General features: G+C 33.1%; 1 protein-coding gene across 2 annotated transcripts; it reads left to right on the top strand.

The window, feature by feature from the left end:
- The first annotated feature begins 5,762 nt into the window (after positions 1–5,762).
- LOC125275923 (zinc-alpha-2-glycoprotein-like) lies at positions 5,763–21,875 on the top strand. 2 transcript variants are annotated; one of them, XM_048203273.1, is made up of 7 exons: positions 5,763–5,867; positions 9,892–10,125; positions 17,095–17,361; positions 17,462–17,740; positions 17,922–18,065; positions 18,331–18,395; positions 20,014–21,875. In XM_048203273.1, exons 1-6 carry the CDS (start codon positions 5,774–5,776, stop codon positions 18,339–18,341), a joined length of 1,029 nt encoding a protein of 342 aa, XP_048059230.1. In that variant the 5' UTR covers positions 5,763–5,773; the 3' UTR covers positions 18,342–18,395; positions 20,014–21,875. The 2 variants fall into 2 exon arrangements, with proteins under 2 accessions (XP_048059230.1, XP_048059229.1); XM_048203272.1 differs by lacking the exon at positions 18,331–18,395.
- Positions 21,876–22,771: the final 896 nt, after the last annotated feature.

Genomic DNA, 22,771 nt, shown 5'->3' with positions numbered 1-22,771 from the left:
GAGAAAATGCAACGTTTATTAAAGAAGGCAAAGCATACAAAAGAATATATTAAAATAATGCAGAATATATACATATAGAAATAATTGGAATGAATGAAGTAATCAGAATTATTATTACTATTATTATTATTATGAGTGGGGATTTTAATACAAATATTGGTGTAGTATAAGCACTGATAATAAATAATAGAAGAATTTATAGAACAACATTCACTGGTTTATTTGAATGATGGAACCTCAACAAGAATGGATATAACAAGACATCATGTTTAGATCCCACAGTGATGTCAGGAGCGTAAGTGTTTTTGGACAGGTCATAAAGATAATATGGGCAGAGATCATTGGCCAGTAATTTGTGTAAATATTAATCAGTGTGTAAGATGGCAGGCAAATAGAAGGAATTTTATATATTGTGTGAAAAAAAATTTCAATAATATGAAATTGGAAGGAAGTGTAAATATAATAAAACTGTAGAAGGAATTGTCTTTGCAGCGAAACAATCTATTCCTTTGATAGGAGATAGTGGAAAGAAAAAAAATTGTACCATGGCGGTCAGAAGAATGCACAGTGGCAATTAGAAAGAAATATGGTATTCCGAATTTTGAAAAGATACTAAAGATACAACCGTAGCGTATCAGAAGGGCAATTGCAAGACAGCTGATTATGAATGCAAAAAGGAAGAGTGGCAAGAGTTCTGCAGTACAATTAGAAGAGAGACTGAAATGCATGTGGTGTGGAGAATGATTAGGAAAAAGAGTGATATTAATAATTATAAGCAGATCCCTGTAATAGAAGAGAAAGGGAAACTGGCCATTACAAATAAGGAAAAGGCAGAAGTCTTTACTATAACCTTCACTAAAATCCACAGTGCTGAAAACTTGGACACGTTTTTTGTTTGTTTGTTTGTTTGTTTAATGATTTATGAAATCCATGAAGTCCATATGAAAAAACAAGGAGAAGATAGCAATATAGATGAAGATTTTAATTAATTCCTTTGAGTTAAAAATAACTATAAACAATTACTTCTGTGGAACATAAAGATTTTTTTTCACTGTTATTTGTCAGTGGTCATCAGAAATGTTCAGTTACCAACATTCTTCTTCTTTTGTGTTCACCCATTCTTCAAAATATACTGTTTTGTGTTCTACAGGGGAAAAAAAGAAAAGAAATGCAGTTATGGAATTTTAGGGTGAAATATAAATATTAACAGCTGGATGAATCCTGACTGATAACAATCACAGATGACAATGTTTGTTATACACAGTACAGTCCAAAAGTTTGGAACCACTAAGATTTTTAATGTTTTTAAAAGAAGTTTCGTCTGCTCACCAAGGCTACATTTATTTAATTAAAAATACAGTAAAAAACAGTAATATTGAGAAATATTATTACAATTTAAAATAACTGTTTTCTATTTGAATATATTTGACAAAGTAATTTATTCCTGTGATCAAAGCTGAATTTTCAGCATCATTACTCCAGTCTTCAGTGTCACATGATCCTTCAGAAATCATTCTAATATGCTGATCTGCTGCTCAAGAAACATTTAATGTGTACAATTGTACAAAATATTCGTGTACAATATTTTTTTTCAGGATTATTCGATGAATAGAAAGTTCAAAAGAACAGTGTTTATCTGAAATCTAATCTTTTGTAACATTATAAATGTCTTTACTGCCACTTTTGATTGATTTAATGCATCCTTGCTGAATAAAAGTATTCATTTCTTTAATTTCTTTTCAAAAAAATAAAAATAAAAATTCTTACTGACCCCAAACTTTTGAACGGTAGTGTATAATGCTACAGAAGCTTTGTATTTCAGATAAATGCTGTTCTTTTGAACTTTCTATTCATCAAGGAATCCTGAAAAAAAAAAGTACACAACTGTTTTCAACATTGAAAATAATCATAAATGTTTATTGAGCAGCAAATCAGCATATTAGAATGATTTCTGAAGGATCATGTGACACTGAAGACAGGAGTAATGATGTTGAAAATTCAGCTTTGATCACAGGAATAAATTACTTTGTCAAATATATTTAAATAGTACACAGTTATTTTAAATTGTAATAATATTTCACAATATTACTGTTTTTTACTGTATTTTTAATTAAATAAATGTAGCCTTGGTGAGCAGACGAAACTTCTTTTAAAAACATTAAAAATCTTAGTGGTTCCAAACTTTTGGACTGTACTGTAATGTTTCAAGGTAGATATTTTTCAAATAATTCCCAAATTATTTTATATTTATTGATTTTTACATGAAAGTCAAGAGAAACAGGAAGTTGAAGATCTGACTGAATTTGTTATTGCTTTCCCATTTCCTCTACCCCATCATCACACAACCCGACAGTTCTTGAGGTTTGAAGGCAGAAGCTGTGAAGGGAAAGATAAAAAGAGACTTTTGAGGTAAACATCCCAAACTGCCCCTCATTGAGAACATATATTATTCAAACATGTTTTTTCTTAATTCTTTCTTTCTTTTTCTTATTGTTTGTGTATGGAAAGATTCATGTTCTGAGACAGTAAGCATGAAACTGCTCTGCTTCAAATCATTTTCTCAAACAGTAAGGGCTTATTGTTCTGCAACCGTTTCAGTTTCCGTGCTTTTTTTTTTACCTGTGTATGTTAAGCTGTCAAAGCTGTTGTGCTTTCTTGAGTGACGCATAAGAGCCTATGTTAAGAGCATGAAGCTGCTGTGTTTGTGCCTTTGTAGGTGCTGTTAACCACACCACATGTTTTGCTGCATAAAAGCTCCTCCTTTTCTGTCGCTGGAACATGATGTGCATGACAGTTTTCAACAACCAAAATCATGAAATCTTAAATCTTACTATGCTTGTTCTGATTGGTACAAAATGCAAAATGGTGTTAAGTGCAAATAATAAAATACATGCATTACTGTTTAAAAGTTTGGTAAGATTTTTTCAAATACTTTAGAAAGAAGTCTCTTATGTCTTAGTGTTGTCACAATACTGGAATTACTTTGATATGATACTTTGAAAAATATTGATATTAAATTCCATTTTAGACACTACTGGGAAAACTGCCATATGTATACTGAATAATGCCATAAGATTATTCAATATCTCATAATTTTTTGTCCATCCATTGAAAGTCTAGGCCATCATTATTTTCAAGCTTCAAAAAGCACATGACAACAGTAATCTTGGAGTGGTTTAGTCCAAGTGTTCTGAAAAGACACGTTCACTTAATATGATGAACAGATTTTAAATTATGCTTTTATTTACTTTTTTTTTTACTTTTATTACATCCATTACAATAATCTCACATAAATGTTTGCTCACTCAAAGTATAATGGTCTGAATTAAATTTACAAAACTGTAATAAAATAACAAATAAAAAACAATATCCTAAACAAATACAATATTATCATAAAATTATATTTTATATTTGTATATATATTTACAAATATATTTTTTGTATATATTTATCATTTACATTTTAAATTATTATTATATTGTGTATATATATATATATATATATATATACACACAATATATATACAAATATACATATATATATACAAATGTTAAGTTATTGTTTTATATTTAAAGATTTATAATTTAAATGACATTTTTTTAATTAAAAATTTTGAAGAAAGTCTTTTTCTCTACAAAAGCAGATTCAGTTTTCCGTGGTCATCCTGCTGATCTCTCTCTTATACTGTGACTGCGTGTGTCCATCAAAGACCCTGAAGAGTTACACAAACACACACAAACACACACACTGAATGATGGAGAGATGAAAAGTCTCCACAGATCTGAGCTGATCCCAATCCACAGATCACAGAGTTCTGGACATAAGATCCTCTTCATAATCTCCAAAGAGAATACATACATACATACAAATATGTGTCAATTATATAAAAACCAAAAAGTGTTTGTGCTCCTGTGGTTTCTTGTTTAAGGGTCATGTATGTCAGATTTGAGTGAATATACCGGAGGAAACCAGAGGATTTGTGTTGCTTGGAAATGGCTAGCAAAAACCCTGGTGAAACACTTGCCACAATGAATTTCTCTAGTGATTTCCCCTCCCTCTCTGTACGTCAAACTCGTCACATACTGTCAGACTGTGGGGTCTTTGACACATTTGGAAGATTTATGACTGATGTCTGTGTGTCTCCGCAGATGTGCGGGAATATGAACCTCCATTCGGGAAGCTGAAGGAGCATCCGTGTGTGGAGAGCATGAAGGATGATGTCATCAGATATCGACTGAGACCGGAAATACCGGCCAGACTGCCAAAAGCTCCTGGCAGAGAAACATGGATTTACAGTTATCAATTTGTGTCAATATTTAGAACTTTGGTAAGTTTTAAGGAACACTATACCTTTATTTTAAACTCATAATTGTTTGTTTTACTCAGGTTTTCCCCTATTAAATCTAGTCATGCAGCATCTTTTGCCACTCAGGCTGCCTGTTTTTTGACTCTGTTTATGGAAATACCATTTTTTTTACTTGTTTACTCTATTTGATCATTTATAAGCTGAACTTGTGAAAACAACTGCTAGAGTTAATAGGACATTATTTTCTTATTTATTTATTTACTTGCTTTCAAAGATTTATTTTTGCCGTTTTTGCCTTTTTAGGACAGAGAGTAGACGGTAAACGAAGTGGGCGAGACGGGATCAGGAAAGGTCCATTAGCAGAAACTCAAACTCGGGTCACGTGAGCTGCCCACAAGGCTATCGTGCCGATTATAGTATTTTATTTTCAACTTGACTGCAATGTTTAAAAGGACTCATGAATGAAAGTAATGTTCTAATTGGATGGTTGATACACCACCCCTGGACCCTGTATAAAATCCAAGCACAGAAATAAAAATGGAGAAGGTTCATGTTCATGACTCTCCCAGGCGTTCAATTAGTGAAAAAGGAAAAGACTGAGAATGAGGCACAGGAAAACAAAATAGAGATTAATAATCTAACAGAAAGAAGATATGCTTATTGACTTTAGATCAGAATCTCATTTTTCCCAGTCTACACTCAGCGTCACTATACAGCGGCATACAGTCACATTAAAGGTCGCAGAAGTCCCTCCGGTCACTCCTCATCTTCTGTCTGAATCACTATCACCTCTAAAAGTCTCTGATCCAAAGACCTTAGAGATTTAACAGATCGTTCAAAGGCTTTATAAATATCACAGTAATAATTTATTAACCTAATAAAATCTCTGAATATGATTTACTTGAGTTGATTTGAGTTGAACATACCAAAATAATTGCCTAAAAATCCAACAGTTAATTTTCTTTAAAATTTACAGTTATATATTTTTTTTCACTATAAAAGAATTTACTAATTGACTAACAAATTAGTTTTTAAAAATAGTTAATATTTTTGTTAAATTTCTATTAAAATATTTGAGAATGAGAAATGAAACTGACCTGTTTTAAGAATCCATATTATTTCTTAATTCAAATCAATATTATTAATCTTTAACAAACACTTGAGAAATTGAGTTTCACTCAGTTAAAACATACACCCCTCAACCACCCCGACCAATCAAAACCTTAAACACACAATTTTAAACTGTCCTGACACAGAAATGTATAACAATAAAATTTAATAGAGTTTATTTATTTATTTAGAAAAAAAAGAAAAAGAAAAAAATACATAGGCCAATACTGTAGGCAACGACTTTTGTAATGACTGAACGTTTTAACCACGATGACTTCAAAAGAGAAATGAGTAGGCTAGTCTGTAAGCATGCGCAGTGAGAATCTCTTGGCGCGAGTCTGAAATATAAACGGAAACATGTTTCAAATTATCTCGTTTACAAACATTTTCTTTATATATGTAGTAACGTTTTGGTTAATGTTTCACCCTTGTCTAAGCGATGCTCATCAAGGTAAGCATTCATTTGTTTTACTCTGCTGCAGATTCAGCTATCTAAAAATGTAGCCTAAACTAAACCTTTCAAGTGTGCTTCTAGGTTGTAATTACAATAGTTTCATCAACCATATATATTTTTTATTATTATACTATTATACTATGTGCCTATAGTATAGCTACTATCGTTTTACATACAGTGTGTTAGTCTTTGTGAAACTGCCTCAGGAAAAAAAAACGTGTTAAGTTTATAAAGATAGTTTTGATTTAATATTTCGTTTGGCTATAAATCGATGTGCGCTGTCATAAGCTATGTTTCTATCCAGCGTATTTAACTTATGCATAAAACATTTGCGAATAAAGCTGTTTTTCCATCCAGCTAGTCAAAGCATGAAAGACTCGCTGGATGGAAAAGAACAAAAATGTAACTTTCTGATAGACTGGCGCTAAGTATCATTAAGACAAATTGAAGTTTCTGCAGTATAGAAGCCACTGTATATAATAATTTTCATATATAATAAATTATTTGCGCCTCAGAGTGCGCAGACGAAACTAATCGCTGTCATGTTATTGCATTCAGATGCAGGTGGTGTTTGTGAACGCAATCATGTGAGGCGCTTTTGGGGGGGAATTACTGAACCACTTTAATCAACAGACTTTACTCGGGCATTACAGAATGATCAAAGCAGCATTTCAGTGATGTGCAACGAGATTGGTCCGCTGGCTGGTATACAGTTATGCTGTCACATTGCAAAGATACATGTCTTTTTTGATGCGCATCAAGGAATTTATTCAGTAAAAGTGTTTCCGTCGTATGCGCATGTTTTCGTGTCGCATAAAAAATATTCTGCTCATTTGAGCGCATACGTTTTTTATGCGCATTTTTAGAATTTATGCGCATCATGGCCTTTCCATACAGCGTTTTTTTATGCGATATCCCAAAATGAAAATGAAATTTGAAAATGAAATTTTTGAGTGAAGTTGTCAGTGATAGGTTAACTGGCCAAAAATGTATTGTGAAATAGTTCACAAATCAGAAATAGTCTATTTTAGCCTAGTATGACCGACTAGTTGATACTTTTTTAAACATATAATCTGATTTATCTCATAATGGATGGATCATTATTCATCAGCACAGCCTGTCATTATTACACAAGAAAAAGAGGACAGAGCAGTGAGAAACACTGATAAAATGCAATTGTAAAAGTTTTCACAAATCAGACTGAATCTAAATCAAGTGATTTTGTATTACAGTTTTTTTCGATTGCTAAACGACAGTGGGCACAACTGGAGTCACATGTGCAAAACTCTAAGTACAGTCTGCACAGCAGCAGTTCATGTGGACCAAACTCTAGTTTGTTTTTCATTGCTTGAACACAGTTTTCAAAACTCTGCACACTTATCCCATGACTTTAACCACAACCTGCACAACACTGTGGATTTACAGCACTTTGTTCAAATGCTAACACACTGCTGTCAAAACTGTGAACCACACATTCAAAACACAATAGATTTCAGCCTTGTGCCTTTCAAACATTGCAATTTCAGCTGAAAGGCTAAGCAGGTGTCTTGTTTTAGACTTGTTACAGTTTTTTTCGATTGCTAAACCACAGTGAGCACAGCTGGAGCTACATGTGCAAAACTCTAACTACAGTCTGCACTACCAACAGTCACCTGAGCTAAACAGTTAACACATGGCTCAAAACAGGCTCAGTGCAGCCAAACACTATCACAACCCTCACTGAGATAACACACACTGTCACTCAGAACACACTGAGAGTAAAAACACTGGCATCAAACACCAACACATAAAATACAAACTTTTCATCTTTACATTTTGAACAATTTCAGTGACTTCATACAAAGTAATATTTTCTTCAAAGAAAAGAGTGACATTCTTTCACATGATTTATTAAAATTTTTAGAACATAATTCTTTAAGGTATATGAAAATTAGCAGTTTGCTTCAATAGTCTGTAGTAATTTACGGAATTACAGTAATGAGTTACATATATATATATATATATATATATATATATATATATATATATATATATATATGTGTGTGTGTGTGTGTGTGTGTTCACTAACAAGTCTAAAACAAGACACCTGCTTAGCCTTTCAGCTGAAATTGCAATGTTTGAAAGGCACAAGGCTGAAATCTATTCTGTTTTGAATGTGTGGGTCACAGTTTTGACAGCAGTGTGTTAGCATTTGAACAAAGTGCTGTAAATCCACAGTGTTGTGCAGGTTGTGGTTAAAGTCATGGGATAAGTGTGTAGAGTTTTGAAAACTGTGTTCAAGCAATGAAAAACGAACTAGAGTTTGGTCCACATGAACTGCTGCTGTGCAGACTGTACTTAGAGTTTTGCACATGTGACTCCAGTTGTGCCCACTGTCGTTTAGCAATCGAAAAAAACTGTAACACGGTCTGTGTGTTTATTGGAAATAGATGTTAAACATGAAGAACACCTATTTTTAGCAAGAGGTTCATGGACAAAAGCTTTGCTGTGAAAATACTCACAAATCAAGCAGGTCAAGATGACACTGGTTTCAGTCCCCTGCTTTTAAAGTTGTATGCATTGTAAAATTAAGAGTCACAATCACAGACTTCACACCTGAGGACCACATCACCTGAATTTTTTATACTGTTAGAAATATAGAGAGAAAGGAACAGAAAATATATATATGCATGCAAGTTAGATCTCCCTTTAGAATTACAACTTTTCTCAATTCTCAAACAGATGTTTCCTCTTTCTCCTGTCCTCCATCCTGTGACTCGTGTTACACCCACACCAATATTTAAATCACTGATGAGGTTCAAATCAGTGACTATAGATCTCTGTGCATTAAGAAAAAGCTCATGGCGCCTGAGGCCCTGAGCATGTTATCGTGAGTTTGTTCTGTTTTTGAAATTCAGAATAATATTTATTTATCAATAATAAAACAATTAATGCAGATACACGTGATTTCTAATTGTTCATTGTTGTTCACTTTAATAATTCATTTTTTAGAATTATTTTTTGACATTGTTTTTGTGTATGCGTATATAAGCCTATATTATCGCATAACTTGTTATAATTTATTACGAATATTTGGATCGCCTAATCAGATTAACTTAATGTAGTTGAACCAATATTACAATTAATTAATCAGTTCGTCAAGTGAACACTCAGTATTGACAAACCGTATTTTCTCTCCCCCTACACTACTCCTACCCCTAAACCTACCCATCACAGGAAACTGTGCACACTTTTACTTTCTCACAAAAACTCTCATTCTGTGTGATTTATAAGCCTTTTGAAAAGCCTTTTTTTTTGAGAAAGTAAAAGTGTGCACAGTTTCCTGTAATTGTTAGGTTTAGAGGTAGGGGTAGTGTAGGGGAGATAGAAAATACAGTTTGTACAGTATAAAAACCATTACGTCTATGGAATGTCCCCACAATTCACAAAAACAAACATGTGGGTGAGAGTGTAAATGTGTCCGAGTGTGTGTATGTGTATATTTGTGTGTGTGTGTGTGTGTGTGTGTGTGTGTGTGTGTGTGTGTGTGTATGTGTGTGTGTGAGTGTAAATGTGTGCAAGTGTGTGCATGTGTATATTTATGTGTGTGTGTGTGCGTGTGTGTTTATATGTGTATGTGTGTGTGTGTGTGGGTGAGTGTGTGTGTGTGTCTGAATGTGTATATGTGCATAGGTGTGTGTGTGTGTGTGTGTGGGCATGTTTTTGTGACATATCAGGGCACAAATGTGTATAATGACATGGGTATGACATAGGTATTACAAAAAGAGGTGACTTATGAGGACATTACCCATGTCCCCACTTTTCAAAAGGCTTATAAATCATACAGAATGAGTGTTTTTGAGAAAGTAAAAGTGTGCACAGTTTCCTGTGATGGGTAGGTTTAGGGGTAGGGGTAGTGTAGGGGGAGAGAAAATATGGTTTGTACAGTATAAAAACCATTACGCCTATGGAATGACCCACAATTCACAAAAACAAATGTGTGAGTGTTTTCATTGTTGTCCATGTTTTATATCTTCCTCAGAGAAACATTTCCTGCACTACAAGTTTACAGTCCTGACTAAAGCAGACACATTCCCAGAGTTCAGTGCTGTGATTGTTGCTGATGACAGACAGATCAAACACTTCAGTGATGAAGAAAGAGTCTGGATTCTGACTGAAGATCAAACTGAACCTCCTAAAGATCCACCTGATTCTAGAAAATGGTTCATACGTCAGATCAGGACTCTGACAAACTGCACAAACTCACAGTGTTCTGGTGAGATTCATGATTTCTCTTACATTTAAGTCTTTTTAAGATCTTTTTGAAGACCTGCACAAATAATACCACAAATGAATACTATATCTACACTGTAAAAAAAGTCAGTAAAATATACAGCAAAACACCGTCAAATTCCAACGGTAATGGAGCGTAAAACCAAAAACTTCCTTTTACTGTATTAAATAGATTGAATTACCGTTAATTGTGAGACTGGATAAAACTTTGTTATTTACTGTAATAAAATGTTGAAATTATAAATATTTTCTGTGAAAACAAATAAATATGCATACATTTTACAATTAAATATTGTAATGTTGAAAATGTCGTAAAACCTTAGATTTTATGGTATTATTTGAGTAAAACTACATCTTTTGGGGTTGTGCACATTGGAATTCACAGTATAAATCTGTAGATTTTTAAGCAAACAAAAACATTCATTTTTACAGAAGCAAGATGTTAAAAAATCCCACTAAACACTGGACGTCGGATAGACATGCAGATCATGTCTATATTAGGTCCGTCGGTCCATGACCATTTCTGAACATCTATTCGACGTCCAAACTACACAGTTAAAAAAAAACTGTCAAATTTACGGTAAAATACCGGCAGCTGTGGTTGCCAGGAATATACCGTGAAAAAAATGTGGAATCTGTAAAAGACAATACGGTATACTGGTTTTGTAACCCTAAATTTTACAGTAGACAACGTATTTTTTTTACCAAAATCATGGTAGAAAAAAACAAATATATTTGTCAATTATACAGGTCCACTATTTGGACGTCCAACCATGACCCAACTTGGACGTCATCTTGACGTTCAACATTTGACCTTTGAACGGGGTAATTTTTTTGGACGTCAATTGGACGTCAATAACAGATGCAGGAAATTGACATGATTAATATGTAATATTTGTTTTATAGGGCCTATCAACATGATTAATACATGAAGAGCTCAGATGCAAAAGCCTCTAAGTGCCATCTGAAATTTTCTTCTAGAATTATCATTTTTATCAAGCTTGTATATTTAAGTTCAATAATTTCACTTAAATGGCAATGCAAATTACCTATTAATTGTCATTTAAGTGAAAGTACTTAACTATACCACAGCAAAATCCCCAGTGTTAAATTAACACCCAAAGTGAACATATGAGTCCATCTTACCGGGTGTTAAAAAGTAACACTGAAGCAGTGTTAAAGTTAATGAGATAATTGATTGATGATTGAGTGATGATTGACAATTAGTGGAGACACCTGATGATAATAAGCAGAATCACTGAAGAAACAACAAGAGAAAAAGAGAGAGACACAACAACTACAACTGACTTCCAGCCATTAAACATTATTACACTTATTATTAACCAGTTTGATTTGATTTCTGTCATACATCAACAAAAGTTCTTACTGAGAATGAACAGAGGTTTAGATGTTAATGTTTTAATGAAAGTTTAGTTTGAAGTCACCATGATGGTGAAAAGCATTTCCTTTAGCTGGGCTCTTGACTCTCTTTATTAACATTAATTTATCTCTGGCTGCTCCAACTTTGTGTTTGTAAAGCACATTTGTTATGGTCAGAAAAACTATGATCAGGGCTGTGTTTCCCAATAGTGATGTGAGCTAATGTTGATCAATTTAGGTTTACAATGCTTTGGGAATCACAGTCATGATGGTTTTGTTTTGATGATGACATTCTCTTTGTGAAATGGTCAGATTCATTGGTGACGTCCAGTGTTGTCAGTCATATAGATGTTATATTATTTCTTTCTAGTAAATCTGTTACCACTTGAAATCTAGAAGAGCTTTTATAATCTGAAGAACAGAAAAAAAAAACACAGACATCAAGAATCAGCACATGACCCTCAACAATGGTGACAATCAAACAAAGTGCTTCATGTTGCAGTGCATGATGGGAGCCACCAATCAAAACTCATCCATGGCTCCCATCATGCATTGCTGCATGAATAAATTATGCAGCTGAATTGTCCTGTAATTTTCGTAGATTGTTCATGTTGGCTTTATTTTTCTGTAGTTTTGTTGTGACAGTAGCTTGTTTTGTGATGTTCAGAGTTGATCTGTTTGTCAGTATTTTGTATTTATTTATCGTCACCGTTCTTGAGAATCATATGCTGACTCTTGATGTCTGTGTGTGTGTGTTTTTTTTTCTTGATTCTTCAGATTATAAAAGCTTTTCTGGATTTCAAGTGGTAACAGATTTACTAAAAATAATATAGCATCTATATGACCATCAATACTGGATGTCACCAATGAATCTGACCATTTCACAAAGAGAATGTCATCATCAAAACAAAACCATTATGACTGTGATTCCCAAAGCATTGTAAACCTAAATTGATCAACATTAGCTCACATCACTATTGGGAAACACAGTCCAGATCATAGTTTTTCTGACCATAACAAATGTGCTTTACAAACACAAAGTTGGAGCAGCCAGAGATAAATTAATTTTAATAGAGTCAAGAGCCCAGCTAAAGGAAATGCTTTTCACCATCATGGTGACTTCAAACTAAACTTTCATTAAATCATTAACATCTAAACATCTGTTCATTCTCAGTAAGAACTTTTGTTGATGTGTGACAGAAATAAAATCAAACTGGTTAATAATAAGTGTAATAATGTTTAATGGCTGGAAGTCAGTTGTAGTTGTTGTGTCTCTCTCTTTTTCTCTTGTCGTTTCTTCAGTGATTCTGCTTATTAACATCAGGTGTCTCCACTAATTATCAATCATCACTCAATCATCAATCAATTATCTCATTAACTTTAACACTGCTTCAGTGTTACTTTTTAACACCTGGTAAGATGGACACTTTGGGTGTTAATTTAACACTGGGGATTTTGCTTTATAAAAATGATCATTCTAGAAGAAATTCAGATGGCACTTAGAGGCTTTTGCATCTGAACTCTTCACATACAGATTATTTAGAAACAAACACGATTTATTATGTGAATGCCTATTTATTATTTCAGGCCATGTTTTTTTTTTTTTTTTTTTTTTTTTTTACATTTTCCTGTTTTTCTTTAACTGGTTTATTTAAAGTAGCCTAATCAAGTTATTTCTTTATGCATATGTATTTTTGCATGTATCTGTTTATTTATTTGGAAATGCAATTTGTGGGAAATTATAGTTCAGAAAATAATTTCATGGTAGCATATATTAGGCCTACACTGTTAAAAAAAAACTGTCAAATTTACGGTAAAATACCGGCAGCTGTGGTTGCCAGGAATATACCGTGAAAAAAATGTGGAATCTGTAAAAGACAATACGGTATAATGGTTTTGTAACCCTAAATTTTACAGTAGACAACGTATTATTTTTTACCAAAATCATGGTAGAAAAAAACAAATATATTTGTCAATTATACAGTAATTTTATGTAAAAAATGCAACTTTCCATAGCTTTTCACGGATATTTGCAGTAAAAAAAAAGTTATAATATAATAATATATACAGTAATTTGTTGTTAATTTAACAGTAATAGGATATACCCTATTATGGTAAATAACTGTAAAAATAACAGAAATATGTTAAACCTTATTAAAACCTTTGACAGTAAAAAACACAGTGAAATTGTATAACAAATTACAGCATTTTATTTTGACCAGATACATTTTACGGTAAATTCCTGGCAACCACAGCTGCCGGTATTTTACCGCTAAAAATACAGTACAATATGAGGAACATAAATAGTTTACCGTACATTTTACATTTGCAACCGCTAAATATAGAAAAATCTAAAGATGCTCATATATAACCAAGGTAGTGAATATTACTGATAAACAATGAGAAAATTTGACATACCATTTGAAAACAGACTAAACATATCATTTTCTCTATTCCTACCAAACAGCATAGATCTTGAGAATACAGCATGTGTCCATATATATGGCTGGTAATCCATGGAGAAATGAATAAACATGAAACAAAAAATGACCTGCCCCTGACCGATCAACAGTAATGAGTCACTGGGTCCTGCCTTGGTGAAGGAAAGCACTCAGTGGAGTTTCTAATGCGCATGGTGTCGAAGATACAAGCTCTGCAGGAGTACTTCAGTGTCCATCAGGAGTTCACTTTGGACTGGCAGGATCCCCTCTGCAGCAAAAAAATGGATAAAGTTTCAAAAGTTTGATCAGTGCTTGAGCAAAATGCACAGAAATGAACAAAACGTGCTGTCAAAAACAGATCTAATGATAAATGATTTCTTAGGTGTAAAGTATGCAGTTCTTAAAGGATTAGTTCACTTTTAAAAAAACTTTTGCTGATAATTTACTCACCCCCATGTCATCCAAGATGTCCATGTCTTTCTTTCTTCAGTCGAAAAGAAATTAAGGTTTTTGATGAAAACATTCCAGGATTTTTCCCTATATTATGGTCTCCAATGGGACCCAAACGGTTCAAGGTCCAAATGACAGTTTCAGTGCAGCTTCAAAGGGCTTTAAACGATACCAGACGATGAATAAGGGTCTTATCTAACGAAACGATCACTCATTTCAAAAATAAATAAAAAAGTTTAAGTTTTATAAGCACAAATGCTCGCCTTGCTCTGTTCTGTGAATTGCGTAATTGCGTATTACGTGACGTCACGAACGCGCATCACAGAACAGAGCAAGGCGAGCATTTGTAAAATACCGTTAAATTCACAGTTTTTGGAAGTGAAAAATAACAATTCATTGTAAAATTTACAGTGAAAATCCGTAAATTGACATTCCCACAATTCCCTGCATGACACTTCACAATTGATATATTTTCGTTGAAATAACTGTTTCTTCTTAGTTTTTCTCATTTTTTTTCTAATCAGTTATGTACATTAGGGTTTTATGTTACATCTAATGTTGTTAAATTAATGTTTATTGCATTTTTAAAATTTCATGCATGTTACCTTGATGGTGTTTAGTGTGTGTGTGAATGACACTTTGTGCACCTTCTATATATTAGTATTGTCCTCCTCAGCTTGTGGAAAAGCTGCTTCTGATGAACTTTGATTCATCATGTGACTCTCATCACCACTGTGTTTGGTGACTGTCAGTGTATTATAAAGGTACAAAACAGATATTAGTACTTCATTAGGTTAGTAAATTAACATTATATCAGTTAATGAAATACGTAATTTTACCGTAAATTTAACAATTTTTTTTTTTACGTTGCTACTGTATTTTTTTACGGTAAAGTTCTGGCAACCACAGCTGCCGGTTTTTTACCGTAAATTTTACTGGGATTTTTTTTACAGTGTATTACTGTTAAATTAACAACAAATTACTGTATATATTATTATATTATAACTTTTTTTTTACTGCAAATATCCGTAAAAAGCTATGGAAAGTTGCATTTTTTACATAAAATTACTGTATAATTGACAAATATATTTGTTTTTTTCTACCATGATTTTGGTAAAAAAAAATACGTTGTCTACTGTAAAATTTAGGGTTACAAAACCAGTATACCGTATTGTCTTTTACAGATTCCACATTTTTTTCACGGTATATTCCTGGCAACCACAGCTGCCGGTATTTTACCGTAAATTTGACAGTTTTTTTTTAACAGTGTATGGTCAATGTCTATGGTAACATTCAAACCATAAAATGACTGTAAAAACAACAATTTAAACAACAAATCATCACATGTCATCAGTGTGTTTCTTGCTATGCAGAGTTTATGTAGACAGACGTCAGTCGCGGAGCACCACAAACAAATGTTCAATTCAAGGCTTATCACAAATGATTTTTTGTCCAAAAAATCCTTTATTGTTTGGTGTCATTACGATTATTTAACTGCTCCTGATAGAGATGGAGTGTCCCGATCTCAAATCAAAGCAAGTTTGATATTTATGACTCTTGATCGGGCTGCCTCTGACATTAGACCGGCGATAGCCAATGAGAGTGATCATGTTGTGTGCTTCTTTAGCTGAAACTTGGCAGCCACAAACATGCCACGAAAGAAACGGAAGATCACCCATATTCTTTTTCTTTTCTATTTTGTTTTTCACTGTAAAGCAGAATGCATGGCAGGAGAGCCTGCTGACAGTATCAATTGTCCTCTATTTGTTTTTATTCTCAAGTCACACTTAATCTAGCGAGTCTTCATGGGATCTCGTGTCCCTGTGAAATCATTCCTGCAGTCAACAGGTGTGGGGTCTCGCAGTCCAGTCAAATCATCTAGGTGTGTTCGTTCAGAGGATTATAATGCTAAAAATTGGCCAAAACTGTCTATATGTATGTGGTCTCCCACAGTTTTAAAATCGTTTAAGATTTGAAAATGGAGTGGGATTGTATGCTTTCAATGCTAGCAGGCTAACAATGGCATTTCCCAGATCACCTACTGCACCTTTAATAATATAATAAAATTTGATATGAGGGGATTGTACCTTAATTTTATCCACAGTAATCAAAAGAGGTACACTAGACTTCTCTTTTCTTTTATTAATTATCATGTTATATTAAATTGCATATATTTATCTAGAGAGTTTAATAATATAATAATATATTTTTATAATGTAATTCATATTTTCACACTGAATCTCCAAGTTATGCAGTATTATTTTTAAATAAATTACTGTAGTCAGAAATGTACTGTTTACTATGTTTTATGGTGAATTCACATGATAAAGTTGTCTTTAACCACGACACTGTAAGAAATGAATTATTCACACTGTAATTGTTTTGAAGTCGCCATAATGGCGATTAGTGTCCATATGCCTGGGATTTTGGACCTTATATATTCATATTCAAATTTCTGATTAAAGTCATTTGTCAAAGTCAGAAGTTTGACAAATGAAAACATGTTAAAATGATGACAAGCTAGAATATGAAATAAGCTAATTGGCAGATTTTAAGTTATATATAGCATGTATTAGCATGTATATGAAGGACTTATTTTAGCATTATTTAAGCATGATTTACCAATAACTTATTTCAGATTACTACTTTACTATCTTATGAGTGTTGTTCTGTGATTGTAGAGCTTCATGTTCTTCAGAGAATAATTGGCTGTGAACTGGAGAAACTTCCTGATGGAACAGTGAATCTGACTGTCTTTGATGAATATGGATTTGATGGAGAGGATTTTATATCCTTTAATTCTGACACTATGAAGTGGATTGATAAAAACCCCAAAGCCAAAGAAACCAAAATGCAATGGGATCTTCAAACAGGACGAAACCAGTTCATCAAATATTTCCTCAAGAACTGCATTGACTGGATCTCAACATTTAATGACATTAATAAGAGTAAGTTATGATAAGATCAGTGTAATTATTTTCTGTCTTTATGTTAATTTTAATGTTAATGTCAAATTTTATGTTAATTTTATGCTTCTTTCTTCTCCAGGTTCTCCAGATGTTCACATCTCTGTGAGGAAAGCTCCTGATGATCACAGTAATCTGGTTCTGACGTGTCTGGCCACTGGTTTCTACCCCAGAGATGTTCAGATGAACATTAGAAGGAACAGAACTAAACTTAGGCATCAAACATCTTCAGGAATCAGACCAAATGATGATGAAACCTTTCAGATGAGAATCAGTGTGAAGATCAACAGAAACTACAAAGGATTTTATTACTGTCTGGTCAATCACAGCAGTCTGAGAAAACCAATTTCAGTAAAATGGGGTAAAATTCATAAATTCAGTTACATACAGTATTTATATCAGGAGAACATGATAATGCTGGAATGAATTAAAGTTTTTCACCACAAACAAATACATGTAAAGTGCCTCAACTCATTTCAACAGTTCATAATGTTGATTAAAAAACATTTATAATGATTTCGTTTTATTTTTTCATTCTGCAGATGGAAGATGTTCTGACTGTGAAACGGATCATACATGGATTGCTATAGGAGGAATAGCAACAGCTGTAGTTCTCGCTGTGATTATTATTGTGATTGTGATTATGTTTGTAACTGTGACTGATTGCTGCATCTACGAAAGGAAAAGTGAGTTATAAATTTGCAACGTTGTAAATATCCTTGTTTTAATTTTTTTTTTAAATGCATGAACAACAGTTTTAACAATATACACCAAGTGTCAGTAGACATATGTGAACTTTTTGATGATAAGATTTGATTTTTATACTCTGCATCTAAACATAAAAAAAAATTATGAGATTTAAAATTCCAACATGCAATTCTATATTTACAAAAGCAGGATATCTGTATAGACTCAAGCTAAAGTTTTTATAATCTGTTTTATCTTTTCTAGCTCAGAGATAAATAACAGAGGAGAATATTATGAAGACAGAAACACATAATCATCTCCACACACAGGTATCTTCATCACATTTATTGTCTGTCTTTGTGCAGAGAATCATAATTCAGTCCAAAGCATCCAAAAGCAAAGGTGTGATTTCTTGACCTGGAAAAATCATTGAAATTAAAATTTTCTTCTTGGAAAATGTTTTTATAATGAATCTATTTTTTTGTTTTGTTTCTTATATCAAGGTCTAAAATAGTTAATAGGGTAGAAATTGCAATTTGAAAGAATCCTCATAATCATGAATGACTAGAAAATTCATTGGTAATAAAAAGTGTAAACATTAAAAAAAATTCAGTTATTGAACCAAGATTAACTAATTATTTATATTATTTTATTTGATCATTTTAATTTTCCAGTCTTAGTTTCTGTAAATAAAAAAGTGCTTCAAATATTTGCCTTTGAAAAGTGTTCAGAAAGGTCAAAAACTGCTGGTTTATGGACTATGATTAGAAATGAAATGTTTTTCATTTTCATTCATTTTGTAGAGAAACAGTATTTTGTTTTATTTTTTACATTAAACTATTTACAATGTCTGTTTATTAGTCAGCTCTAATTTAATACTACTAATACCACTAATAATAATAATATTGTTTTGTTTATATAGGGCCTTTCAAGGACCTAATGACACTTTACATAATATTGGCATATAACACAAATAATAGAGATATACAAGCAATGAACAACAAATGGAGAGGCAATCAGAGTAAAGCAGTAACAAAAAGTAATGAAAAAGGGAAACATCATTTAACAAAACATAGCTTGAATAAATACCTTTTCACGTCTGTCTAAAAGTTCTGGAGTGAGGTTACAAGACAGGGGTTTTGAGGCAGCTTTTTCCAGAACTTACCAGACAGAAGACAGTTTGAAATTGGGTATTTAGCGAGTTGTGAGAAATAGATCTAAGAGTGAAGGCAGAAAGATATAGATGTTTTAATTCTGATAGATATGAGGGTGCTGACAGACCTTAAAAACTAAGACCAGTATTTTGAACTGAGTCCAATTATCAATATGGATCCAGTGTGATTTCTGAAGGATGGGACTGATGATTTAAGCTGATTTTTGTTAAATGTAAGAACATGGACAGCTAAATGTTGTATAGTTTAAAGCTTAAGGGCTTTAGTTGAAAGACCACATATCAAGTTACAGTAGTTCAGACGGGAGGGTGTGAAGGAGAACAGTTTCAGCATCTTGAACAAAGGTCACATATGGACAATATTGTGAAGAACAGGATTTAATAAGCTGACTGAAATGCGGATCAAACCATAATTTAAGATCAGATACTCCCAGATTGCACACACTGGATGAAGGTCTAACCAACACTCCATCAATATGAATGAAGATGTTGAGAAGAGCCAAGGGGTTTAAGACTGACTAACATGAATTCAGTTTTACAGCATTCAGATTTAAGTAGTGATGGATGAGGTGGAAAAACAGAATTGGGCAGAAACATAGATTTGTGTATCATCAGTGTGAATATGAAAATTAAGACCATGACACGAATGATCTGAACTAGAGGATCATGACAGACCCTGTTTATTATGTTTCTGTATGTTCAGTTGAAATATGAAATCAGACATTTGACAGATTATTGAAACATTGTAACAATATTATTCCCTGTTGTTGTTTCAGGCAGATGCACATGATTTATCAGGAAATGGCGAATTGTTGCAGTGAAACATCAGAGGATTTAAATGCTTCTGGAACACACTGACTACTGTGAAATTACACTCTGAAACGGACAAGTTTATTTCCAGAGACCTCATGAGCTAAACAAAATGAATTCTGTTGTGGTGAATGAGAGACTGCACTTTTGCATGCCTGTTTGATCCACTAGAAAAAATTATAATCCATGATAGCATTTCCATGACTTTTCAAATTATTAATTAATTAATTAATTAATTAATTAATTTTGGATCGCTGCTGCAGTCTGCTTGTCACCTCAACTGATTCCAGCCCCTGAACTTGGCATTTCTGCCATGTCTGTGCTTTTGTCAGGATTATTTCATACAATTATCTAATAATATGGCTTGTTGTGGTTAATGGTTGAGACAGATGTGCACACTTGTGGAACATAAACAGAACACGTTGTTGGATCGTCTTGACAGCGGCTAAAAGTTTTGTTCGTCAGAATGACAATGGCTGAAGAATATGTCGCTCAAGACAACACAAACTCCGACAGCACTGCTTGGATATTATAACTAAAACTGCTGCACTATTTTGGACTTTGAACACGGGCTCATTTGTTTGAGTCCAACGATCGTATACAGTTTTACAACATAAACGGTGCTCAGATTGCATAATTTCTTGAAGAATGACGATTGAGAGTAGATCATTCAGAAGAAATGTGATGCAAACAATGGACAGTACATCAGTATTTCATGGATTTAATGCTGTTGTGGACAAAAAGAGCTGTTGGATGTTTTTCAATGGATGCACATGGACATTTTACCCAAGTGCGACGGATTCATTACAAAGGTATGAAGTCCCGTTTTGATTTTGCGCATTGTTATTTGCACTCCTGACACAAATTACACATGTAGTGACATCTTTCCGTGGATAAAACAACATTCCTTCTGATGTTCATTCATGTTTATTTGGTGCTATAGTAGAAAAAGATGATCGATTCACATGCTGCTTGAACTGAGGTGCTAGTCAGGGCCGTGCCCACCATTGAGGTCCGGACCTCATTATTTTTTGTGTATATCCCTGTTTTTCTTTGTACTCTATCCTGCTCTGTGTTCACAAATTGCAAATCTCTCTGTCACACACACACACATACACACACACACTTTGAACATAGTGGTTATAATTTAAGATAACCACTAAGTAAAAAGGATTCCTTACTTTTGGTTATCCATATTGGAAATTGCAAACAAAGTAGAAACTATATCTATAGAATCTGTATCTATAGAAATCTATAGGTGTACCAAATGATTAACCATTAAGAGCATTTGGATTAAATAATAGACGTGTATTAAACTAAATGAAAAGAGATGCAAATGAAAAGTTTGATAGTAATAGCATTATAAAGGCAGTTACTGTGAATGAAACATTTATAAAGATGAAACACTTATTTTGTGTTGTGAAAATGACTGGGATTTTGTGTATTGTACAAACACAAGTGAAAATATGATGAAATGTTTGAAAAAAAAATGCACATGTGATGATCTGTTATGATATTAGTATTAAGAGTTTTGAATATTTACCAGTTGCTTGTGAAAATTGCACCAAAGCAATTAAAAAAAACTGTAGTGTTTTCAGTGATATCCAACGTATACATATCTGTTCACTTCTCAAAAAATTGGGTTTCATGACCCTTTATAGAGCCACAAAACGGTATTTATTGTTTGGATTTCTTAAAAAAAAAATGATCGAACTTGAAAGTGGACTGAAAGTGTTTATATTAAAAGTCTGTACCTTTGGCTTTTTGCTTCTGGCGACTGAATTTAGGCTTCAAAATTCATAAAAGTGTTGTTCATCTCTGAAAAGTATCTTGATGGACAAAACGTGTAAGTGTCATTAACTGTTTTTTTGCGATAATCCAAAAGCCTATGGAGGCAGTGTGATGCTGCCGATTAGCCTACAAAGTGATGTCATAAGCAAAAGCAAAAGTGTCCAAAAGTGTGAATTATGGGATAACGGACACAGCAATGCATCATGTATTATAAGATCATTATGTTTGTAGCGTGATCCATTAAAACGTACAATATAGCCTATTTCAATTCAGACCTAGATATTATTTCTCCACTAGGTCTGAAATATATTGTTCGCTGCAAACATGATGATCTTACATTTATTAATTTACTAATAATAAATGTGTAAAGTTGCATAAAATGGAAATACTCAGTAAAGTAGGCTAACTACGTTACCTCAGATGGATGAATGGTTGGATTCCACAACTAAATTAAAACATCTATAAGACAATACAACAATTTACTGGTGACTTAATTTAAAAAAAAAAAAAACTGTTCTGCGCTTCTGATTTGGCAGTGAAATTCGCTAATTTTGGGTGTGTAAGATGTAAAGGATTCAATGGTCCAGTTAGTATTTTCAGCCCATAATGGCAGCCGCTCTACTAGTGGCTGTTATACAAAAAATATCAAAGTGTCACCTCTTGGGTACTAAGCTTTTTGCTCAATCCCAAAAACTTGAGGTAAACTAATCAATTCTGTTTCTGGTACAGAATGCATAGCTTCACGAAATGACTCGAAAAAAAGATTTGTTCATTTTGATTCAGTAAAATGATCCAAACATCCCATAAATACAGTGCAAGCATATACTTACTTACATAGTTACTTCCTGGAAAACCGCCATAATAAAAGCTTGCTGATTTTGGGTATATAAACATGAACAAGCTCTGAGTCGCTCAAAAGAAGCATTCAGTAGA

Source organism: Megalobrama amblycephala, linkage group LG9, assembly GCF_018812025.1.
Source record: "Megalobrama amblycephala isolate DHTTF-2021 linkage group LG9, ASM1881202v1, whole genome shotgun sequence".
Lineage (NCBI taxonomy): Eukaryota > Metazoa > Chordata > Actinopteri > Cypriniformes > Xenocyprididae > Megalobrama > Megalobrama amblycephala.
This window is presented reverse-complemented; position numbering and strand designations above follow the sequence as displayed.